Below are 25,513 nucleotides of genomic sequence, written 5' to 3' on the forward strand. Positions count from 1 at the left end.
GGTGTCCTGGCTGCGCAGGCAGGAGGACGGGGTACGGAGCAGAAATGAACAGCGGAGATAACGGCAGGAGCAGCAGCGCATCGGAAGCCTTTTATAAAGGCACTAAACGGAAAATCCTACAGCTGAGACGCATCTCTGCGTTTTGCCAAAGCCAAACATCTTCCCTCTTCTTCCTCCTCTACAAACACAGCCCGTTTATCTGCTATTTGCATTTAGGGGTTTTCACTTCATCACCTCGCCCGGTGCTGCGTGAAGCGCGGCTGCACAGGACATCGCTTTTATCAACCTGCCAGCACCTAAGGGACAGAAAGCATTTGTCACAGCCCGACTTCCTCGCAAGCCCCACCCCCCCCCCCCCTCAGTTTTTAGAGGACTCTTTTACAACATCCCCAAGCCCAGCCATCATTCCTCCTGGGGAAGACTACAGCCCACGAATTATTCTCACTGTCAGGAAGCTGCTTCCTCAGCAGAGCTGGGGTAGCTCAGTGAGTGACCGTGATAAAGTTTTACTTCGTCTTGGTCAGGTTCTCTTCTTCAGCAAATGGATAAAAGGACACAGAACAAAACACAAGAGAAGCTGGGGCAGGGGGAGACAGAAATGTTCGACACCTAAACCTGGCTGAGAGTGATTAGATAGCACAGGCTCAGAATAAAGCGAAGTTATTGCAGATTAGTTTTTGTTAAACAGCTCACTATTCGTATTAGACGTGCATATGTTGCTTCCAAAGAGACCTGAAATAGCTTATCAGGAGAGAAATCTGTTCAGCCCCTCCTGCATCCCACCCTGGGGGTGGGAGGTTTCCAGGGGACTCCAGTGCCGTTCTGCGTGACGCAAGGTTTGCTACGGCAGCGCTACGGCAGCGCGTGTGCACCAACCCAGGCAGACGCGCAGGGCTGGAGCTACTCCATGGAGGAGGAAGGCCGAGCAGATGCGAATTAATCCGCCCTGGAAAGGGTGCTGGCAGCCAAGCCGGGCGCCAAGAGGCCCCTTCCTCCTGCAGGAGTGCAAACAGAGTTTATTCTCCTATACAAAATTCATAGTGAGCTGCCACTGCTTTGTGCTCATCTCCCGTCCGCTAAATATTTATGAGCCGATGACGAAAACCAAATTTATCACTTTAGCCCTCAGCCCTGTTTGGAAGGATTCAAATATTTATGCTGACTAGGAGCTCTACCCCCCCCCCTCGCACGCTTCTTCCCCACCTCGCTTCCCACTCAAGCACTGGATTGAGCACTTCTGGTCCTCGCCCCTCTCCCTGGGCAACACAGCGCTGTTGGATTTAATTTCTCCAGCTTGTTCACAAGGAGTTTCTGTGGGACAGCAGCCGGGGAGGACACCACGTGCAGGTTCACGCTCCTGGGAAGGAGCCAGTGGGTCAGGGGGCAGCTGGGACAAGCCCAACAGACCCCCTGGCAGCCCGGAGCACAACGCAGCACTGCCGGCATCTGTTATTTGGGCAGATCCTTGGAGCAGGGGAACTGCGACTGGGAACAGGGATGAGTTTTGCCAAGTGAATCATTTCTTCCCCATCCCACCCTTCTGGCAAAGCCGGCACCACCTTCCACTTCCAACAAAGGGCATCGGCAGCGCTTGGCTGGGGAAGGGACGTGATCCTTCGCTTCCAAGCAGCCTGCACTTCCCTGCCACGGCGCGACTAGCCGAGCAGAGTCATTCCTGGCCCAGAGTGATGCTAGCTCAGCCTCTGCCACGGATCCCATCTGTCCACGACACAAACGGGTCCCTCCCCAAGTCCCCAGCACCCCGAACAGACACACCTCCTGCTGGCAAGGCCAGTGGGCAAAAGCCTCAGCTTGTTTGCTACAGCTGTGTGTGGCTTAGAGCAGCGCACGGATCACTTTCCTCCTCAGTTGCCTGCATAAAGACTATCGAAATTAAGAGAATAATGCATATAAATCTGCCATTGTTTCCCCTCAACAGAGAGGAAGAGCCAAATCATTGCTAACAGGGGTGGCTCAACAGGGTTTTATATTAGCCCGGTAAATTCAGAGGCTGCAAGTTGCATCTAATTCAGAGCAGCTGCATTATCCCATTCAGGGAACTAATTAAACTTCCAACAACAGCACTACATTTACGTTGAAATCTCATTGTTGCCATCATGACCAGCTAGATCAGCCCCTTTCTGCGCATACAAATCACTGCAAAAAACCCCAAGTGTTCCCCACAGATGCATCTTTCCCATTTCTTAACAGCCATAGGAGTCTAATTTAGAATATTTTATAGCAAGAACTGCCCTGGCCATATAAACTACTATCAGCAGCTCCATTTTATGCTGCTTCTACAGAAAATAGCTCTGCCCCGTGAACTGTGCCCCTCCTGACGACAGCATCAGACTGCAACTGTTGCACCAGGAGTCAGAGCGAGACCCCAAATGCCTCCATACAGCCTTTACGATATGAAAGGGCGAATCAGGTTAAAGGCAGTGAATCACCAGCTGCTGCCTTGTCTCCTTTCTTACAAGAAAAATTTCACTTCACAGAGTGTTTTTTCAGTGGGAACAAGCACATTCTGCAAAAAGAGGCCATTGCCATCTCGCAGATGGGGAAACTGAGGCAGGGAGGAGAAACCTCTGTCCAGCATCGTTGAAGCTGGTCTGTGAAAGCCAAGGGACCCCAAGGCAAATCACTGCTCTAGGCACAGGAGGGTACTACCAGATTAAAGCAATTCCACAAAATGGTTAAATTATGCCAGAAGCCAGGCAGACAAATAAAACAGTCAGGTTTTGATAGTACAATTTAAAAAAAAAAAAAGTTAGACCTGCCCCATTGCAGCCAGATGTGAATTTTTCACATTCTTCCTCTGATTTCCTCACCTAACGTAACGGGAAGGAAAAGCAGATTTTCCTCTTGTGGCTTGTTTAGGCTGACAGTGGGTGGAAATGATGTTTTTTGTTTACGCGCGGGGAAGCAGATCTGCGGGTTCATTTCTCTGAGCAGAGGAAGCACAGGCACACCAACACTTGACCTCTGCTACCGGTAAAGTCCTGCTGCACTGTAAAACCAGAGGCTTCTTCCCTTTCCATGTTTGCTGTAAACAGTTTGGTTAGGCTTGAAAAGGACAGCAAAAATTACCCAGCCCTTTCTAACAAGCCTGCTGCTGTAGAATCTTTCATTAACAGGCAGGGTACAACTCACCCAGGTAATTAACAGCAATGCCTCTACAACCAGAACAGCTACAGAAGAAAATAGATGTATTTGGCAACCCTGGACCACTGCAGGGAGCGAGAGGAGCAGAACATGAACTGAAGGATGGGCTCGTACCTAGGAGGTGCTTTTAGCATCTCTGAATACTTCCCCCTTCCACCAAAGATGATTTTCTCTCCGAGTCAGGCAGCTGAGCACCAGTCAGCACACGCAGGACAGGCGAGCAGGGGCACGACCGTCCCAGGGGTTTACACGCCCGGCACACACCGCTCCACACCCCCAGCACCACGCCAGGGGTTTTATTTCCTTTCAGTGTACAAAGAGTGGTTCATCCGAGCTTATCTCTTCCGCAGCGCTGCTGCTCTACCAGCAGAGAATCATCTCCAAAGAATGTTTCAGTAATGCTGCGGTGCTGAATTTCAGAGGGACACTTAATCTCGCCCGAGTGGTTCACTAGGGCCAACTTTCTGAGCATGAAATATTTAACTATCCATGGGCCTCCTGTACTACAATAAAGTGACTTCTAACAAGCCTCTGAAATAAATATGTGAAGAGGAAAGTGGGAGCTATTAAATGCACCAGACACAGCCTAACTACTTTTTCCTTCCATCCCCGTGAACTCAGGACACTGCTTACCCCCCAGCAGCGGGGACCCAGAACCAAAACGTCTCCTCTGGATGCTGGGAGAGTCCACAGGGGAAGAATTTGGAAGAGGAGGTCAACACAAAGATTTGTCAGGGAGCACCGTTACCAGCTCTCCCTCATAAGGTTTTGCATGCCCAAAGTATCTGGCTTGCCTAAAAAAATCAAGCCCTGTATTTGAGCAACCTCAAAAACTTGGGAAAGCCCCTCACTCCTTGCAATTCTGCTTCTCCCCCACTCCAATTAACCCTATATCTTGGCCTTTCACACCTGAAAGAGTTACAACTGAGCATTTAATGCAATGTAAGAGTTTGTAAAACTAATGAAAACCACCCAGGACCCCCTCTAAAGGCCAGTGTGATAGAGAGGAGCTCACGCCATGCGGATTCATTCCCGGCACAGCAGCTCTTAAGCAAAGCCAGCCTTACCTCATCCCACTCCGAAGCAAAGGACGGGGACTTCTCCAGCCTCTTCTTCCCAGTGCTGCAGTTGGAGAGCGATTCGCTCCGGCTCCCCATGGCATCGTCCTCTGTTGGAGAGCAGGTCAGAAGATCGGAGTCCGATTTAGACAAGCTGCGGCTGAGTTTGAGCTCGGCTTTGGGCTTGCTCCCTGGGTGGGCTCTGCCCACAGCTCTGTCCCCCTCTTCCTCAGCACCACCGGGGTGCTGTAGCACGTGGGGCGTGACTACAGTCTCAGGATCCGCCCGGTTGATGTGCGTGTGCTGGACAGTTGCGTAGACTACTTTCTGGTTTTGGTCCGGAGAGCTGGTCCGTACTGATCCAGAGGCAGAGAAGTCAGCATCCTCCAGCTGCATAGCAGGTGGGTGGCTTGTAGCTTCCGTGCCTCCTTTCTCCGTGGAAGAAACGAGCCTGAAAGGGTCCTCGCTTATCTCACAGATCGGGGAAGAACCGTGAAGCAATCCTGAAAACTGCTCTGGAACCTGGATGTCCTGGCCGTCGGCAGAGTCCTGGCTGCGGCTGCCGCTGCTCCTCCTGTGGTCTTCAAGGGGACGAAAATGAAGGGGGGGGGAATTAAAAACATGGAAGAAGCAGCATAATTCCAGCTCTCCCCCTGCCCTCCCTCAGCAAGGGAGGGAGAGATAAAGAGAGAACAGTTCAGTATTGTTCTGCATGCTCAACTTGTACCCAAAGTCATGGCATTTATGAAATTCCAAACACTGGCCTGATTTATGCAATCTGGCAGCGCTCCTTGTTGTTTTATTCCTGTTAACACTAACTATCAGGCCTTGCTATATAAGGCTAAGAGAAGTGCTAACTATATCCTGCAGAGAGAGCAAGTGAGGTAGGAGAAGCAGAGACAGAGGCTCCTGGAACATCTGATACATTTCCATAAAGGCCAAAGTGTTATTTAGAGCAGCGCTCCCTGCTCTTGGCACGAGCCGCAGGGTGGGAAAGCTGCTGGACCGTAATCAACCTGCAAGTTCCAAAATCCATTCCCCAAAAAAAACCCACTGCTTTCCTCCCTAGCGGTTTCCCAGTCTAACCTCTCCTCTTTACTCAGGGGAGAGAAATAAACAGTTGATGCAATTAAAAAAAAAAAAACAACAACAAAAAAAAAACAAAAAAACAAACTTCATCAAAAAGTCTCTTCTCTTGCAAGCAACAGCTCAACACGGAATGGTCTGATCTACTAACGCAGTGAGCTGCGAGGAGTACCGGCTGTCCCAGAAACATGACACGGCTCCTCAGCCACTCCTGCACCAACGTCTTTAATATCAGGTACCAGGGTCCTGCATAAATCATGAATAATTGACTGATCCCAATTGCCAAGTGTGTACACAGACACACGCGTACTCACCCGGGTCACATGTGAATGGGCGCTGGAACTGTCAAAGCAGAATTTTGGAAAGCTAAGAAATAAAATTTCTGTTTACAAAGGATTCCTACGCCCGCACATAACTGTTTGACCAATTTTAACCGCTTCCATTTACTGCCGAGGAAACACTCTTCAGTCCGAGGACTGCAAAACGCCACTGCAAAGGAACACCAGAGCAAAGCACCCCGATAACCTGGCTCTGAAACGCAAGGAGGATGTTTAGATGTGAAGAGGAAATCGCCTGCTTTGCAAGACAGCAGCTCTCGGAAGCCAAGGCAAAGGAATCCTCATCTCAGTGAGGCACAACACACTAATGAATTTACTTATCTTGAACTAAAAGCAGCCTATTAGCAACAACAGTGTGATCAACTCCTTCCCCCCGAGCATCCTTTCCAGCGCTAACCTCGACCAGGTCGTTCTCAAACACTAACACCCATCTGGTTTTGTGGTCTGTCCTCGCACCAGAAATGAGGCAGGAAAGGACGGAATTAAGTCATTTGTCTTTGCACGCCGCTTCAGAGCCCAGGGTCTCATATGCCCCGTGTTGGACGAGCCCAGCTAGTCCCTCTCGCAGGCATGTGTTTACTGCACAGAAATGCTAAAAGCAGCTTGCTCCCTTGGCAGCTGAGTCAGGAACAGCCAAAGCCTGAACGGAGGTTGACTGCCAGGGCAGCGCGCCCGCAGAGCTCGCTGCTCGCTGGGCTCAAGTGATGCAAGGGCTTAGTTCATCCTGGATCCTGCGAGTTAAAAGATTCCGGGACAATGAAGTAGTTGTTGATTATCTTGCATGGGCACATTCACCACAAGTTCTGAATTTGCCAAGGGGGAGGCATATCTCCCGGGGGCAGGTGGTGTCACCAGCATCATTCCTAACGCTGCTTGCAGAGAGCCAACAGCAGCACCCTGGCAGAACATCCCGAGACCAGACTACGGTCAGTTACTTTGCCTAAAGTTATGATGCTGTAATGCTGGAGAGAAACCTCAGAAGCGATCAGACATGCTGCATTCCTAGGACAGACCCGTATTAGTAAGAAAAAGCTACTGAGCCGCTAAGGGGGACACAGCACTGACAGGACAGTCACGTTAACCTGATGGGGAGGACAAAGCTTTTGCAAAATCAACAGCCTTTCTTCTCAAACCTTTCCTTCTTTGGATATCAATTCTTCCGTGCCTCGGCTTAACCTTTCCTGACATTTCTGCTGAAGGCAGAGAGGCGGCTGGTGAAAGTTTATGCCACGTGCTGGAACACTTGAGTCCAGCCAGAACAAAGTGCTCCAAATCCAGTTCCAGGGCCTCACAAAAGGGCTCCTGTTGCACAGAAATCACAGCCACCCATTCATTCTCCAGCCGACCAAGGACTTCGAAATGCAAGGGAGCTGCCAGAGGAGGAAGGGCCCTTGCAAGGAAAGGAGCCCTTGCTCAGAAGATGCAAGGAACATCTTGAAGGAGACGTTTCAGAGCGGGCCCTGAAAGCTGCAGGGAGAACTGATGTAGGAAGGAAAGGGTCATCTCGCTCCTTTTTGTCATTGAGGTGCACACTGCAGGAACGCTGAGGGCTCCCCAGGTTTTACCTCCTGGGGTTTCAACTACAGGTGCCTCAGGATGGTCGTGGAGAGACCAGAACAACCCCCGGCCATCCCGGGAAGACATACCTTTCTGGGATAGGTCACTGACGCGATTCAGCTGATGTGCCGATCACTTTTCTCATGGCACAAAGAGGAACACCACTCATTTTTCAAGGGTATCGTGAATTTGGAGAAGGAGAAAATAATACTTAGCTGCCAGAGAAGCAGAGACACCCCAGTTCCATCCATCTGCTGCATTCAAAGCATCCTCCTCCAGCTACACCTTTTAACTCAGAAAGGGAGTCATCCTTAACAGAGGGGCTTCTGCCCAGCTCCCCGAGCTGATTTTACACCCAAGCACAGATATCTGGTCTTGACTTTTTCAGCCAATGCCCACTGCAGGTTTCAGCAACGGGAGAGATTTTTTCCAACACCTAATGGGAACAGGAGCGCCTGCCCAGGCACAGACCGTCTGCTTCCCAGGGAGGATTCAATTAAGAGCTTCCCTGCCAGCTGCCTGATGATTCCAGATACGAAGCGCTTCCCTAAACTCATAACACGAAGCTGCAACTGCCCTGTCTCGACTGAATTTCTTTCCGTATATATCATCAACAGGATTTCTTTCATGCCCCTGGATTAGGAGAATGAAGCTGTTACTGCAGCTGCTTTTTGCTCAAGCTCCCCAGCCTCAGAAGTAGCAAGGGCACACACCAGCCTCTACCTTTCATATAGAAAAGGCTCCCTGTGCTACATCACACCAGAATTTGTCAAGTGAGGGGCGTGCAACTATCTCCTGTGGCACAGGCGGCCAGAGGAGGAAGGGGTCCCTTAGGGTGCTGCTATAGAGGTGCGAAAATAACCTTCAACTGCAGTAAAACTGAAACTTCTTGATGTTGATGGGATGAAAGGCTCATCTACGCAGCGAGATGCTGCATGCGAAATCCAGACGTGTACAGTACGCTCCTGTATTAGCCTCAAACTCGGTCACTTTGGGCAGTTTGTCCTCCAAAAGCCACCTGAGCTTGTGCTCTTTTTCTACTCCCTCCCCTATTCCCCTTTTAGGAAAGGGCAATAAAACACTGCTCTGGTTGCTTAGAGAGATCGTTCATTTCACTCTGCACAGAAGCTTCTAAATACATCGTGACAGCAGAAATGCAGGCTTGGACCCGAGACACGGGAAGGGGTCTGTCCCCCAGCCACAAAACCAAGGGAGGGCACGTAGGCTGTGGTTTACACTATCATCCATCTCACGGCAAACCAAGAAGTCTCTGCCTCTTCCAGCCTTTGTCTGCCATACCCATGCGTCCCCACGGATTCCCTGTAACGATATCCATCCCGCTGTTTCTGCGGCTCTCTGAAAAGCTATTTTCTTTAAATCTCTCTGCAGCATGTGTTGTCTTTCATCGTTGCCTCATTTCAGCGCCCTGGTTTAGAGCACAGTCATACATCTGGTTGAACCAGAATAACCGTAAGAAAAACGCGAGCAGGAGGAAGGGCGAAGCAGGGACTTCAGGCTGGGCTTCCCATGGAAGCAGCACAGCAGAACCTCAACAAGTACCAGTTTTAATAACTCTCAGAAGGAACCGAGTCAGTCCTACCTGCAGCCGGTTACTGCTGACAGCACTTGTGGAGGATTCTCCTGAGAGGCAAGACAGACAAAGCTCGGAAGCATTTTCTGCCTTCATCCTCCATCAGGTCTCTCCGAACGCAGCAGGAGTGGAACGGTCTCCTCCGGTCAGTCCACACAGAGTTCACCACTCTTGGCCTATTTACAAGTCCTGTTACAAGGTCTGAATGACCCGACCTCATGCAGGCGATTGCACGTAGTTTCCTTACCAAAGGGGATGTGAAAGCATTTGGCTTAAACCACTTCTGATACTCTGCCCGCAACATCAGGCCAACTTTTCCCAGTGCTCCAGCATGTGACAGCAAACTGCTGTAACATACACAAAAGGCAACCAAAGCCAGGCGGATAATACCACATTCATCTAGTCACTGGATACAAGACAACTTGCAGCAAGAGGAACAAAGGCAGCTATCACATATGAAAGGCACCATTAAACACAGCATGCCTGAAATTCAGCTTTCCAGCTGCCCTGGAAAGTCCTTCTCAATAGCCCGCGAGAATCCGAGTCCTTCTCTGCTGACCAAAGGCTCCTCCAGAACTCATCAAGTAACATCTAGAAGCCCAGCCTCTCAGAACAAGGGCCAAGAAGTAATTCAAAGCCACCCTGCAGCCTGCTCCTTGTCTTGGGATTGAGCTGCTGCCTTTGATGCTCCAGGACCCGTCTGATCCAGAGCTGGGAAAATTCTCCAACACCTCAATTAAGGCTTCAGTCCCTCACTCAGCCCTTGTTTAACTTTTTGCCAAAACGACTCTGCTGCTCCCTAAACGCATCTTTTCCCCCCACGCCCACATATACCTCACATTTCATACTTAGCTACGTCTGCTTCCACGTGCCCTTCTGGTATCTGACCCCAACTGCTGGGAAAGCTGGAACCATTTTCTTTTGTTCCCAGTGCAATAAAGCAGATTTCAAAGCTGATCCACCCTTCCAGAGCAGTTATCAACCTCACGTGCAGAAAGGAACAACCTGTAACACTGTGACAGAAAGCAAGGATGAACACCACAGACCAGAAAAATCGTGCTAAACAAAAAAGAAATGTAGTCAGTGTCTCATTTCCTACTGGCATCATGAAGCCTGAAGTCCCCGAGAGGACAAACAGCAGGTGAAGGATGACAGGGGGCCCTGTCAAAGCTCAGCTGCTCCTGCAGTGTGGGGAGAGCTGCCAGCTGGGGACACTGCCACACATGCGGTTGTGCCACAGGGATCACGCCAAGACCTTTTGGAAAACAGCTGGGACCCTCTGGAGAAGGGGGACAAACAATCGTGTGTCTTTTTCTCCAGGTGCACCACGAAGAGCGATGGGATATGGCCCCGGCAAGCGGAAGAAACGCAAGAAATGAGAAATACATCGGCTGGACCCCTTCCCGGGTGGAGCAGCTCTCCACCTCCACCGGATTGAAGGCTCCGCTGCATTAGATGCAGTGGTAACTGCGTTTAGAAGCGTGGGCAAGACCTGGAAGATGAGAAAACTCAACTGCATCCTTGGATTTCTCCTGCTGCAACAGCGGAAAGGGCTCCGCGCTTGTTACAAACCCAGTAACACTTGCCACAGACTGCACACCCTGAAGTCACAGCTCTTATCTTTCCAGCTGGATGTTAAGACAGGACTCTGCTCCGGATCCTTAGTAGGCTAAAGATGCTCCCTGCAACCTCTGTGAAACGGGGTTTAGACCGTTTGCAGTACCGACGCGTTCAGGGGAAGAGATCTACATCAAGAACAAGCAAATGCATTCCTGTGAGATTTTATTTTCGTCTGACACATAGTTAGGACCCACCTTTACACACATTAATCAAACCTAGACACGGTAGGCAGAGAAAGGAGCCAAGCAGTCAGGAATAGCTCGCACCTGAATAATCAGCAATAGCTGCACGCTGAAAAGCTGTGCCTGAAAGCTGCTGGCTCCATAGCTGTCACCCAAGGACTACTCCTGGCTGAGACCCCAAAGCACCAACCTGAAAAGCATCCTAACTTGGCCTCCGGCAGCAAGTGGCTTTGGCAAACGCTGGTGGGAAAATAATGACCTCTTGTGCCACCCTGCACAAGCTAGGAGCACGGCAGGGCTCAAGGAACAAAAGCTATCATGCTGCAAGAAGGGGGGGGGGGGGGGGGGGGGAAAAAAAGCTGCAGGTCTTACAGGGCAGTCAGTGAGACATCACACCGAGTCCTCATTATCCTCTGTCCATCCTTAAAGCCAGACGGTTTCCAGGTTTCGAATCCCAACTAAAACCTTCCAAAATCCTGCTCAGGACTTTTGAATAAAGTAAGAAATGTTTTTCCCTCTAAACAAATCTTTTGTGGTGGTTGTTGTTGTTGTTGAAGGAAAGCCAAAAAGCCCAGCAAGAGCCAAACACAAGAGACAAGGTGTTCCCAGACCCCTGGTAAAGCACAACAGTTCCTCTGGGAGAAGAGAGCCTAGTTCGATACTTAACCTGGTACAGAGCAGATTTTCAGCATGTTCTAGAAAAGGGGCTTGCTCTACGTGTTTGTTTTCCTCCTTTGTTAGTTTACATCTCAAATTAGCTTTAATACACACTGGGACGTTGGTTTTAAGATCAGGGCCAATCTTCTGCTGATATCAACATGCAACACCAGCAGGTCCTCAAGTTCAGCTGGGTGGAGAATACGGCTCACGTAAAGGCTCCCATGGGTTCCTCTCCCTTGTAACAACACCACAGCCTTCCACCCCTCTGCACTCACTTGACCGTGCCCAAGATCGGCTTATTTCCTAAGTTAACAGAGTAGGTCCTCATAATCTCTTAGTTGTCAAAATAGCAGAGTTGCCCTTCCTCCGTGTACACTTTGTACAGGAACATTTAGCTCTCTCCTTTTTATAAAAAGTGAAGATTACCGGGAAACAAAAACAATTGCAATCCAGACCCCAGCTGCCCCACCCAAAGAGTTTAATTGTTCCAGTTTCTCTCTGCCCTCTATATTTTCCTTAAATGCATCTAAGCAAACAGCTCCATGTTTTGGATGGTCACTTACCTTTTGTTTTCCTATCCAGTGCCACCGGCTTTTTCGTTTCTGCTGTAAGCAACAGCTCGTAAGGGTGTTCCTCTTCCTCAGCTCCACTTCCCCTGCTCTTTCCTCGTGCAACAGGGGCCTAATGAAAAACAGCATAATGTAGCTCTCCACAAAGCAATGCTATTTATCCCAGCAATAAAGCACAAGGCCTCTTTATGCCATGGTTTAAGCAAGGAATTGGCAGAGGCAACACCTTCACTGCCGAGTGCGATCCAAAATGCAATAGTCCTCCCCCCCTGCCCCTCCAAAAACCACCCAAACCCCCTTTATTTTCTAGTATTTCAGGTTGCTGACAGCTTTCTAGCACCGACCAACTGATTCACTGTGCAAGGTCTGCAGACAGCCTGGAGGGGGGAAAAGAGCTGAGACCGTTATTCCTGTTCATCCCAACTCAGACTTACTGTTGCTATTGGAATTTGCATCGTCATTCAGTATTTAGTTGCTGGCCCTATTAGGATGTGGCTGGGAAAAAAAAAAAAAAAAAAAAAAGCCCAAATCTCTCTACCTTCTCTGCAGTCTCGGATCCAGCATTCCTAACCTCAGGATGCACAAGCAGATTTAGGACTAAAGAGCCCTCAGGCAATACTGTATAAACACAGTTTAACCTCAGGATGTGCAACAGCGATTGTGCTCATTTAAATCCCAAAAAGCCTCTGATTAGAGTCAGGAATATTGGCAGATGCTCCAGCAAGCTGTTCTGGAACGCCACCACCCATGTGCTGGGATGCGGGCTTGCTGCAGGATCCACATGAGTCTGGCTGCAGACTCACACGTGTTGGTCCACCTCAGCGCCAAGGACGACGGGCATTTGACATCTTTCGAGCACCAGGCGTGCCATCCCAGTGCTGACGGGGCTGAACTGGGCTTCAAGGCACCGTCCTTAGAGCACCACATGCATCCCAGTGCTGACGGGGCTAAACTGGGCTTCAAGGCACCATCCTTAGAGCACCAGGCGTGCCACCCCAGTGCTAATGGGGCTAAACTGGGCTTCAAGGCACCATCCTTAGAGCACCAGGCGTGCTATCCCAGTGCTAATGGGGCTAAACCCCAGTGCTAATAGGGCTAAACCGGGCTTCAAGGCACCCTGCCTACATGGTCAGCTGCCTTTCAGCACCATCTCCTGGCTAGACCCCGGCAGGTTGATCCAACCATGGCTGGGTCAAACCACGGCAGAAAGCAGGTGATCCCTACCTGCTGCCAAGACGGGGAAGAACAGGTCTGAACAAAACGTCCCCCCAAGGAGGGCTCTCTTACTGCTCGCAGGCTCCTCTAACTGCCACCGTCTAGACAGCAGCCTAAGCACCGCCTCCCACCTCTTCCCCAAGGTGAGAGCATCAGGGTTGCTGCAAGGGCAAAGAGGTACCTACCTGACTGCGATCTAGTCAGGCCCTCTGGAAGCTTCTGGAGGCTCAGAGACACCCCCAGAAGTCAGCAGCACAGACTGGATTCCTACGTCCGTGCAACCTCAAGTGGCTTTTAAATCAGCTTTCTCAATGGGAGGAAATGGGCCATGTCCGGCAAAGAAAGTATTTATTCTACCTGCTTCCAACACGCGCCGTCAGGCAGACCTGCTCCTTTTCAGGTGAAGGAGCTCATAACGAGCAAATTAAGGAAATAAACTTCCGACCAGATGGTGGCACAAAAACATCAGACCATAACAGTAGGTGACAGGCTCTCGCCAGAGAACTTGGAAAAATACTGCACAGCAGCAGCCTGTCGTAACAGTTGAAGCCTGGACCTCAAGCCAGGCAGCAGTGTACTCCTAAGACTCCTGCAGACGCTAACGATGGTGTTGACCTCTTCCAAATGCACTGAATGCATTCAGGCAGCAGCTCCCTAGCGGCACACAATTCCCAGCTTGCGCTTTGTAAACTTTTATGCGTCCGTTTACAGGCCTGGGTACACTTTATTTTCTCCAGCTCTCATCCCCCCAAGCTTTAAACAGAGTTTCAGGTTCGAATTCACTCCAAATGAAAACCACTGTTTGCTGGGAAACTGGGCTTGCTCTGTAGGCTCTGCAACCAGGAGCAACAAAATCAAATCAATTTTTCTTCCAAGTCATCTATCATTTATTTACACATGTTGGTCAGCATGTATAAATGTTCGCTATTAGCAAAGCCCCAAAATAAGATGATGTTAATAACAAGCGTGCTCTTTGGCGTGTACTTAATCCACAGTCGTGGCCTTTGAAAGACTTTTTAAAGGGTAACTCGTCTCTTTTGTCTCTCCTCCCTCCCCAGAGCTGCAAACTGAACTGCTGGCACAATCATGGCGCCTCGTCTTTCATCTGCACTTCCCTTTCGGAGAGGAGTAGTAAACAAATTAAATTGAAGTTTAATTTGACAATGCAGACACTTATTCAGCTGCAAACCCAGAAGGTTTCTGCAGATAGTGAAAGAAGGCACTCAAGCACCTCCAAACAATCAGCTCTTTTTCGCCTGTTTGTACTAACGTTTTTCCATCATGAGAATTAAAAGTTTCTTGTTTATGCACATCTGTTTTGACAGATAGCCCCAGCTTGGCAATGGAATAAAAAGACTACTTTTGAAACTAGAGTTTGGCCCAACCCCAGAATATTCAATGACTAACTGTCCTGGCTCTAACGCGAGAGCAGGTCTGGAGGATGGCGGATCAGGATGCTGCTCCGAGATGTTTACAGCATGCCCTAAGCATATTCCTGTCCACGCCTGCCCAACCCAGAGAGAACATGTACCCAAATGATAAATACTGGGCAAGAGAAATGAAATGAGCAATGCTCAGCAAAGCAGAGCACCCCAGAAGCAGCAAAGAACAAGAACCAGACCCAAACCTGCCTTATCGGTACATCTAGAAGGTCATTTCCAGGCAGCGACACAATCTGTCAGCGACACCGATGAAATTGGTTGCAAATCAAGATCTCCCCAGCAAGTCACTTTGCATACGAGTCTATTTGCCAGCAAGATTTCTTTTAATCATGGATCCTGATTGGAACCTTGGATCATGTTTCCAAAGCCATTAACGGCAGGACACCACAGCAGGTGTTTTATAATTAAATATGGCAAGATAACTCAGCAGGAGCAGCCCATGCACGTTTCCCTCCCTCGTGTTTGTTATCATAAACAAGCTCTGCTTTCCAATTATGCTGTGACCTGCTACTCAGCTCTCCTCTGCTGAGCACCAGCCACAGGACCAGCCATCAACACTGCAAAGTCATTTTAACAGCAGCGGAGAGATCAGTCTGCAATTTCACATTTCAGTTTTCCTGTTTATGCACCATTTGAAGCTTTACTCTCTCTCAAAAGGCGGCTCTATTAAAGCAAATACTGTTTTACTCATGTCTGCGGTAGAGCTGACATACTTCAGAAAACAGATCACATTTATGCCGTGTAAGAACTTCAGAGTCAACACATTCAAAGCCAAGCTGCTGGTGAACGGGAGTCTGTTCCGATGCACGCCACTGGTTTTACACACAGCCTACTGCATTTGGAAAGGCAAGGATATCCACAAGATTTGGTTTTGCTTTAAACATTTTCCTGGGTGCCAGCAGAAGTTGCCAAGACGCATTTGTGGTTTCACACACCCCCCCCAGACAGCTCTCACAGAGGTCCATAAGCAAGTGAACACAAAAGAGCAAGAGGAAGCGCAGGAGGAACAACGCAGAACAGGAGAGCTTTGGTTTCACCAAAAAGCAGCCCACTTGCCTCAACCTCTGCAGAAGACAACTTTAACAGATGCTGGGCCAGATCCTTGGCTGAATTCAAGCCCCTGATCCCTGTTTACATCAGTGGGACCCACAAGCCCACGCATCTCCTCGGCAGCTGGAAGCTCAGAGGAAGCAGGAACTAAGGGCCCTCTGGGTTTCAGTCTCCAGCGAAGATGCATTTGGTGGGATCATTACAAGTGGGCAACAGTCCACATCACAACGTGATTCAGAAAAATCCTTCCTATTCTTGGCTGAGAATTCCCTTAGGAAGTGTAAGGCTGGAGGTCAGCACGGAGGTGCCCTGGAAGAACCGCACAAAGGAAGTTCCCATGGCAAGTGACAGCAGCAATGCTGGAGTGAAAGAAGACTTTGCATTCACAGCCTGACTTGCAAGGGATGTAATATCATAGCTGGCTCCTCCCAAATTATTAAAACTGATCTTTAAGCCACACTCCTATAGAGAACACCCCAGATCAAGTCCCACGTACCTCACAGGAAGCACCATGGCCTATCTTCTTCTCCACATGCTGCTCCTCCTCTTCATCGGGCGGTGGCTTGGCAGGCGGGGGTGGACGTTCTCTCTGCAGTTTAAAGACCACTGTCAGCTGCGCTGTGTTAAAGCACGTCCCCTCCTGCTTCCACCAACACTACGCCCACACCGCTGTGCGTGCCGCATGGCAGGGACCTCCTCTAATTACTCGGGGTGGAGGAGAAGTTCAGTCCCAACAGCACAGAGCCTGGCAGTGGTTGCTGCCTTTCCTCCTCCTCCTCTTCCTCCTCCCCAGCAGGACACCTACGCAGGCAGAGAGCCCCTTCTGCAGATGCCCTGTGGATGGGATGCTGGTGATTACTGCTGCGGAGCAGAAGTGGGTGGGCTGCGTTATGCTGGACAAGGGCACCTCAGACCCACGTGAGCACCGACTAGATTTTGGGAGCATAAAACCGCTCAGGTGGAAGGTGCTGTTCACACAGGTTTGCTGCTTCCTTCCTTGGGCCAGTTCAGTCCGACCCAGAGCGGTAACCTCAATGGCACAGCATCACACAGCGAAGGTCAGCAATGAACTCATGCGAACGGGGAGAAAGGGAAGACCCACTGCTTGTGTCTTAATGAAACTGTAACAGTAGTGATCCCAGAGGCACCTTTTACAGCAGAAAACCCTACGGATCAAGGGACAGTGCTGCACTGCATTCCTCAACTATCCCAAGATTGAACTATCCCAAGATTGCCTGTGGGCTCTTAGAACTGCTGCCTTGTCACCATACAGAGCTAAAAAACCATCTCTCTTGGTCATCTCCTGCCCTCCAACAGCTCCATCTAACGGCACAGGAAAAGATGGCCGAGGAACAACTCATTCCAAAAGTCCCAAGCAAGCCTTGGGAGAAGCCCCAGCGAGCTCCTGGAGCATGTCCCTCTTTCCTCTCCCTTCCCACTGCAGTTCAGCCTCTCGTCTTTTCTTATCTGTGACAGAGCTGAGCTTATTTCACACCAAACACCATCAGCACAGGACAGCACACGGACGGATATAAGCCACCAAGATTTAGTCCATAACAGGACAGCGCATCTGAACGAGCGATCTGGACGAAATGCCCGTCTTGTAAAGCTTTTGTCTCATTTCTACTGTATTTGCTAATAATACAGGGAAAACAATGCACCTCTTTGCAGACAGGGAGGAAGCACGGTTACAGTACCACCAGCAGTTTAATTGTTTGTTGCTGCCTTTTGTCCAAAAACACATCCACGGATCAGGCTTTGTAAAACCAAGCAGAGAACAAACCCTGAAGCTGACACAGCATGCTGCAAGGCCAGCATCCCATCTGCCCCACAGCAGTGTTGCCATTGGTTGCTAACGGGGCAGCAGGTGCAACTAACAGAAGGTGAGGAAGACTTTGAAGTCAGTTCCAGGAGCTTTGCGTTGCCTTGTAAAGCCTTGAGTACCCTCTACAGACCTCTGCAAGTAATACAGAAAAAAAATGTTTCCACTGCCTGGTTTCCAACAGGATATTCTTAAAGATAATTCCTCAAGAGCCTTCTCTTGGGCAAAGCAAAAGGCAAGACAGATGAGAAAAATGCTCCACACACAAGTTTCCAAAGCTTTCTTCTAGACAAGAAGGTGACCTTCAGCTAAGCGCAATGTCCTGACAAACTAAAATTCACAGGCACCGGTATTTAACTGCCAGAAAACAGAAGGATGCAACACTTGGCAAAAGTTCAGCAGGGAGAAGTGGCTACTTGTGGGCAACACAAGAGAGGTTCTGTGATCAGGCCCGTGAAAAAGGAGAGGTACCTGCCTGCTTTAATCAATGTCAGGGACAGGGTTAAAAATTTCCTCAAGCTGGGGGATGGGCAGCCTGCTGCAAAATCATGAGAACTGAGCTAAGTTACCTATCCTAAGGCAAGCAGAGAGGAGCCCACACAGCTACATACAGGCCTGACTCCTGCTGCTTTGAGACCGGTTGATTCCGCTTCCTTATTCACCGATTCTCGATCTGAAGATCTCCCGCTGGCAAGGCTGTCCAGGGAGTGGCAGGACGTGGCATTGTATAAAGCTTCATATGGACTCTCCTCTTCTGGGTTGACTTCAAAGTCGATGATCAGTTCCGTAACTGCTTTCTCCACATCACCTGCGAGAGCGGGAGACACACAGGTACATCACTTGGGGCTTCTCCCCTTGGGAAGCCAGCGTTTGCTGGAAGAGCATCGCTGGTGCCATGGAAGCCTACCCTGAGATATCCGGCACACGGGATCAGCGGCTGGAACAAGCGGTGCTTGAACAGTCTTCTCCGCAGCTTTGACACTCTTCTTCCCAACCGTGTAATCTGCAGGGAGATGGGGCGACAGGGTCAGTTGATGTCAATCTAGTTTTATGTCCTTTTCAGCATATGGCGCTTCCTCCCTCGTGGATGGAAGGCCAACTGTCAGCTTATTAAGCCTTAAAAAAAAATATATATAACTGAAGTACATTATTAAAACTTGCAGCTCAGATCTCAAAATAGAAGCCGGCGGCCTCTTTAATCACATGCACAAGGTTAAGGATGGCTCTTTGAACTTTTACAGAGTCTTTAATCAGAAAGCTGCAAAGCTCCTGTACGGACACAACATCATGGAGCAGATTACTTCATGCTATAGACACAAGCTACATCACTAAGCAGAGATGCAGTCTGGTCTTCTGGAGTCATAAGGCAGAATAAACAAGTCTAGCTCTGGTCCCCAAACCACAGGCAAAGCCAGAAACATTAAGTTTAGACTAATTAAGCCAGACATCAACATCTCACACAGCTAGCTCACCTACAGGAGCAAACTAAGAGCATTTACCTGCAAGAACCTCAGTTTTAAAGCCCATCTTTATCTCCAATTTCAGAATAGAGATACTACCTACCAGCCTCACAGGCAAAGTTTTAATTAAAAGTCTGCAAAGTGCTTTGAACCTGTAAAGCTCCCAAACGCGAAGCATGAATAATGCACACCAGTTGCATACGCTTCTGATCTTTTCCCCACAGCTGAGAGGAAATTGAGACAGCATAATTACAAGGTAGGAATTTAGCTACGATGCCACATTTCATTCCCTAGCTTGGACAGACGCAATGGGCCAAGCTCCTTCGTAAACCACAAGTAATCAAGGCCTTTCTGTACATCTCATGGGCAAAATCCATGCCCAAGCTTCACAATGAAGTGAGGAGGAGGATGTAAGATCCACAGACGACTATTTGCCTACACAGACACATACATAAAGGATAGTTAATCCAAAACCATTTCTAAAGCCATTACTTTGAATTCTGCAAGCAGATTTAGGCTATCTTTAATTTTAATTAACTTCTCCAGTGAGTTAAACAAAGCTCAATTAAGCCCATTTAAACTGTAAAAGTCATGCCACACTCCTCCAGCAAAGGAGCTAATCCCCCTAAATCCCCTCCCCCCCCAAGAAGTCTCCCTGCAAACATTTGGTCTAGAGACAGCTCACCAGAGCATTTAAGCATCATTCCTTCATCAGCAACACCTGTAAGATCCTCACGGAGGGACCTGACCTGAGGCTGCTTCGCTTTCAGCACCTTCCAGGGCTGGAGAACAAAATCCTGCACTGGCATCATCAGCACCCGAAACTTCTCCCTCCTGCCCCGCACACAGAGCTACATCACTGACCTTCGATAAGAGCTGCTATGTGTTGGCTTTTCTGAGAGGGAAGCTCCCTCACAATATCCAGGGCTGTCAGGCCTCTGTTATCCTTTATGTTCACGTCAATACCTGCGGCAATAGGTGCAGAGAAGGCAAAAGCAAGATTTTTATTTTTTTTTTTAAACGGTGTGCAAGTCCATGTCTTTCAACAAGCTCAGATCTTACATTTGTGATCATCACTGTGGGGGGAGCTAAAAAATGCTTTAGAGAGGCAGACCTAAAGCCAAACACCTGGAGATATCCTCTGCTATGACCCGCCCCGAGGAACTTTGATCGCTGGTTGGGGAAACACACTGCTCTCTAAAGGGGTTTCCTCGAGTTCTGGATGAAGGGATCGCCACGCTATTGCTTCAAAAGGGGATCACTCTCACCTGCAGCCAGCAATATTTGTACCACATCAGTCTTGCCAAACAAAGCAGCTTCGTGCAAAGCACTGCCTTTTTCAGTCTGCAAATTAAATGGAAAAATAGCATGAAGCCAGACAGTGGGGAATGGTGATGGAGGCATGTTTAGAAGGTTACAGAAGCAGTAAGCAAACGGCATCATATACAAAGTGTGGGCAACAGTATCTACAACCGAGGACAGACAATAAAAATTATTACAAAGCTGAGAATTTGGAATGGAAAATGGGGATGGTCTCCAGAGAGACATGCAGGCCCAGGTTAGAGACCAAGAAAGGACTTTCTACAGCTTAGCAAGAGGTCGTGTCCTGAAAAAGAAAGACAAGACCACCACATAGAAGCTATTGCTGTGAAAACAGCATCTTCACAAGTGGCTTGATAGGAAGAGAGACAATTTGCCTCCGCCGCTATCAAGAGCTCATGGTACTGCAGGGCAGAACAGCTTCGGCGAACGGGCTTGTCCTCCTCCCTCGCTGTGTGTCTGGGGCTCTCTCAACCACCAAGCAGGCGTGAAGCATGCACAGCACCAGTATCCCTCCGAGCAGCTTCCCAGAGCAACCGAGAGCTGAACAAACAGCCCAGAGGAGACCAAAGCTATCGCTCATCTTTCATAAACGATCCCGCTGGGAGCAAGGTTGGGCAGAGCGTGACCACATGGGCTTCTCCATCCTCCAGCGCTCAAACCAGTCCCTCCCACACAGACCCGCTCGATACCTGATAGTTGCTATCCATGCCAGCATCCAGGAGGACGTGGACTACAGTTTTGTGACCGTTTCTAGCTGCCAAGTGCAGAGGAGTATGTTTCTTAGTGTTGCAGCTTAAAAGATTAGGGTGAGCGTTCAAGAGCATCTTCACGACTTCCAGCCTCCCATAGAGCGCAGCCAGGTCCAGAGGAGTCTCAAACTTGTTGTTGCGCATGGTGGGGTCGGTCAGCTCCTCCAGAAGGACCTTCACCACCTCGGTGTGGCCGTACTGCGCGGCGCAGTGCAGCGCCGTCTCGTTGTCGTTGTTCTGGGGAGGGGGGGAGTCACAAATGTGAGCACGTCAGAACCGGGGAGAACAAAGCTGCTCCATTGCCTCGCTCAAACCATTGAAGTTTAAATGCGAAAACAAGACAAAAAAGCAGTTGGGAAGCAGAGAGCCTAGTTCGAAACTGAGCCTGGAGCAATGTTTTCGCCATCTCGCTAGCCATTTACCAGGCACAGACATCCCCTCGTGAACTCATCAGCCCACCCACCCAGGAAGAGCTTCAAAAACATTCAGAACAATAAGCTTTACTCAGATATGGGAAATCTGCTCTGTGGGAAACAGGTGCTATATACGGAATAGCCTGCTTTCAAAGCACTGAGGTCAAAAATCAAGGGACCACGCTAAAGTTTAAGGGACTGTTGAGCTGTATCTGGATTCCCATTAATCCTGCTAGCACTTGGGGAAGGCAAGTCTGTTATTTGTTGGCAGCATCCCACATTTCGGGCTGCCACAAAAATAAAATACATATATTTTTTTATTTATATGCGAGATACCACAGGCAAACCGCAGCATGAATTCTATCTGCTGTAGCTTCATCGTCGTCATTTTAGATTTAAACTTCAATTGTTTCCAATCCTACTTATCCTGATTATAACAGTCATTCCACCTTCGCAATTCTGAGGCTCAACAAGCTGGCCGTTTAGAGAAAGGGTGCATTAAGTTACATGCAGTTTGTGTATTAGAAAGCAGTGCAATTAGATCACCCCACTAACGAGCCAAGGTCTCAGGTCAACTGAAGGCAGAGATGTTCAAGCAACACAAGAACACCTCCACAGCGAAAGGCAGATCCAATTAATGCATGCAGCATCTGTCAGGTTAAAAAGCAGCAATGCAAAAGCATTGAAAAACAAGCAACCTAACATGTTTCACTTGCAGGTGCAAAATAGGAACATTGTGAGAATTAAAAGAGCCTTTTTTCAACTTAAATTCACCTCAAGTTTCTAGCTTTACTACTGTGTGTTATACACAGAGGGATTTTGGTTTAAGGATTTTAGGACCAAATAGCTATCCAAAAATTTGACCTAAAAAACCCCAATTTAGTACAAACTGCTACACACTTCAACTTTAGCTGAAAGAACCATGGTTGAATGTGTCATTTTAAGAACAGCTCCCATTAAAAACAAAACCAAACAACAAAACAGGGAACAGAATTGTCCTGATGGAGTTAGAGGTACTACTTCAGAAACTGAATTTGATCAAAATACCTTTTTGCTTTGAAAGCACATGCATTTTTTTTGGATACCGGCTTGAAGGACCAGTCAGTATTTTGCACCAATTCATAACCACGCAGCAAAACTTGCTCTGTCCTACAAGTACTTTAATCCTATTAAGGTGTTAAGTATTCTAAGGATTACAGGAGTCAGGCATGCACGCTCCCGTTTGTTTTTCACTGGTATTTGCATCATTTTTCAGCCGCGTGGAAAGCACAAGGCAAGCCAGGAGTTCCGGAGCGGCTCTTTGCAGCTGCAAGTTGTATAAAAGCGAAGACTGCGGCAGGGAGCAGCAACAGCCACATGCAAAGCGAGGTATTTAAGAAAGTAAGGAAAGCAGAGCATCGCCGTTAGCACAGAAGTTCAAAGTCGAACAACAGGCTCTATACTTGGAGTGGCAGACGCAGCCAGGATGAAGGAAGGCACATACAAGTGGACAGAAGTTACTGTAGAATAAAGAAGTCTGCACATAAAATATACATACGGAGTGAGAAGGGGAGAGAATACAGAACTACAGAGATCACACTATCAATCAGCTTAAGCTGCTGGTCTCCAGGTGTTTAAAAGGTTGGGAAATCGCATTCTTCTCGTTTGACAGGGAAGGGAACCCAGGGATCAGTGAGCCCCTAACAGCCAGACCGAGTCCCTCAGCCTGCTCCATAGCGCGAGGGAGGCTCACTGCCAATTTTTGCAGGAGTAGGTAACTCCAGCCCCGCCAGAGCCGCAGGTATCTGCTGAAGAGCCATGGGAGACAGCACTGCTCATGCCACACTAGCCCTGGCTACGGGGAATTTCCACTGCTAGGACTGTGTCCCCTCTCATCCCTCCCTGGCACAGAGACCATATCCGTCAAGGGTGCTTTAAAGCATCAGAGACTCCAAACACCTGCCTGATGGCTCAGAAACGGGACTGCAACATCTTTTAACAACATAACTGTTGCAGATTTCCCCCATCTTCGTTGCAATTTAACGTAATTTTCCTTAAGCAGGTCAGGGCTCTGATGCTTAGGGTGAAATCCCCATTCTTCCTGCAACAGAGATCACCAGGTGGTAAACTCCCCTGAATGAATTGTTACAGAAAGTCTTTCTCCATCACAGACTGCAGGCTGGAAACTCCCACTTTTGCATAAGTCTTTATTACCTGCATTTTGGGTGAGTTTTGAGCAGCCAAGAATACTAAATCCGTCCCAGGCAAGGCAGTTTGCCTCCCTTCCCCGCATCGCCTCTCCAAGCACAAACCAGAGTGGAGCCTGAACGATGAGCATGAGCCCTCAGACATACGTATTTATCAGAAATGGAAAAAGAAAATTCCTTTCCAGCAGCCAGAAGGCGTATGGGTTCAAATTTCAGAACTTCTTAGAAAAGTAGAGCACTCCACAGGGCCCAGGGGCTGCATTCTGGCAGGAACCCTAGCATCCCCCTGGTTCACAGTTGGGAATGAGAAGCTGGGCTCGTGGGATGCCTGCCTACAAGCCTGCAGAACAGGAACCTAAGCAGAACTGCCTCTGCTTTCATATGGGCTCCATCAAATTTTTTCAAGCCCTGGTAACCAGATACCACATACCACAGCCCTTACGCTCCTCATCAGATGCTACAACGGAGACTCTACAGCCCTTAAAGGACGTCTGTCTGCACCCCTGTTCCTAACACACCATAAGAGGGATTCGATTGAAGACAGGGAGTCTTAGTTTAAATAAGGGCAAGTTTTCTAACTTTCTAACCTGCAAAGATTTGAATGCTCGAATAAATTGCCAAGAGAGACTACAGAGCTCTCCCTCCCCGAGGTTTGTGAGAAACTGCTAGCCAAACACCGGCCAGGGATGGTTTAGGTGGACCTGATCCTGCTCAGGGCTGGGGAAAAGAGGCTACATGACCCTTGGATCCCATCCAACCTATTTCTAGGATACCTTTGTGGGATTTTTGTCAGTGTATGCACGTCTAACCGAGACTTGCCCTAGTAAAAACCTGCTATTTTGCTGCTCCAGTGACACATTTGATACTAAAGCACAGAACAGGGATGTCCTGCTGGCACGTACTCCACGAAATTGCAGTTAAAGCTAGGGCAAAATAAAAGAGGAAAAAAAGAATTAAGCAAAGTCCAGACTTCACCAGGAGGTGACACCCAAGGCACATCACAACCTCGGGCAGAAAGCAGGCCAGAAGAGCTGGCTGGAGCTGGTGGTAATTGTACCACCTCCTTCCCTCCTTTTGCAGCACAGGATTCCCATCGGTAACCCACACGGCACCGCCAGGAGCAAAGGATGAACAAGCCCCCTTCCTTCCTTCCTACAGGTGCCCAACAATGCCAAACATGTTGCAAAAAAAAATAAAGTGATCCCCATATGTCTGACAAGCTTTCGGGAGCTCTGCGGGTGGGTTTGCTGCCCAGCTTCATTTGCAGACTCCAGATGGTAGGCTTCTACTTTTCTCAGCAGCCCGTTTAGATTTATAGCACTTTAAACCCAATCTGCATGATTCATTTGCTTCCAATTAAAAAAGACAAAGGTAGTTTGCGCAGTGCATAAACCTGAGCTATGTGACAGCTTTTTCTTGCCTTGGCTCTGCTCAACTGGTTGGTTCCTTCGTGTAAATTAAACAACCAAATTGGAGATAGCAGGAGTTACTGAAGCAGAGTTGCTGTTCCGTCTCTTAAGTTTGCTTCTATCGTTTATTTTTCAGGAGTCCTTCGGGCCTGTAACAAACATATTGCAGGGACCTCCTATGTTGAAAGGGTAAGGGCATAAAAAGCAGCTGTTAACTATTTCTTTAAGTTTTAGGAAAGTACGAAGCTTCTGGCTTTCTTATCTCTTCCTCAACAGGATATTAAATTGCAGTCCAGCCATATCTAAGTGCTTTCCCCCTCTTCTAAATAGCCCAAAATGTAACATCTCACTTCCACTGCTTCTGTACAACACCCCATGCTGCCTGGGAGCTGAGAAGCTGGAAGCACCAACTAAGCAAAAACTCTTACACTTTTTGCACCTGGACTTTTTGTGGTTCTCCCACCTGCAGCCAGGCTACTGAGAAAACATCGAGGGTTGCATGGCGGGTATGATTCCACAGGCTCTTCATCGAACCTGTTCAGAAACTGGTGGAAAGCTGGTCAGAATTTGTGATGAACCTAGCAGACTGTGTGTAAGTTGTATCTCTCTCCTTCAAAT

General features: G+C 48.8%; 1 protein-coding gene across 9 annotated transcripts in view; it reads right to left on the reverse strand.

The window, feature by feature from the left end:
- Window positions 1-25,513, reverse strand: part of ANKS1A (ankyrin repeat and sterile alpha motif domain containing 1A) — a 112,547-nt gene that overhangs the window by 54,444 nt on the left and 32,590 nt on the right. For 7 of the 9 annotated variants that reach the window (XM_055819618.1, XM_055819617.1, XM_055819622.1 and 4 more), the window contains 8 exons: window positions 20,828-21,124; window positions 20,084-20,159; window positions 19,680-19,781; window positions 18,263-18,358; window positions 17,967-18,163; window positions 16,030-16,122; window positions 11,821-11,938; window positions 4,233-4,804 (listed from right to left, as the gene is read on the reverse strand). In XM_055819618.1, coding sequence (XP_055675593.1) covers window positions 4,233-4,804; window positions 11,821-11,938; window positions 16,030-16,122; window positions 17,967-18,163; window positions 18,263-18,358; window positions 19,680-19,781; window positions 20,084-20,159; window positions 20,828-21,124 — 1,551 coding nt within the window. Of the gene's footprint in view, window positions 1-4,232; window positions 4,805-5,623; window positions 6,043-11,820; window positions 11,939-16,029; window positions 16,123-17,966; window positions 18,164-18,262; window positions 18,359-19,679; window positions 19,782-20,083; window positions 20,160-20,827; window positions 21,125-25,513 lie in introns of those variants that run through there. The other 2 variants (XM_055819619.1, XM_055819620.1) reach the window with 2 other exon arrangements.

The sequence above is a fragment of the Falco peregrinus genome, chromosome 16, assembly GCF_023634155.1.
Source record: "Falco peregrinus isolate bFalPer1 chromosome 16, bFalPer1.pri, whole genome shotgun sequence".
NCBI lineage: Eukaryota > Metazoa > Chordata > Aves > Falconiformes > Falconidae > Falco > Falco peregrinus.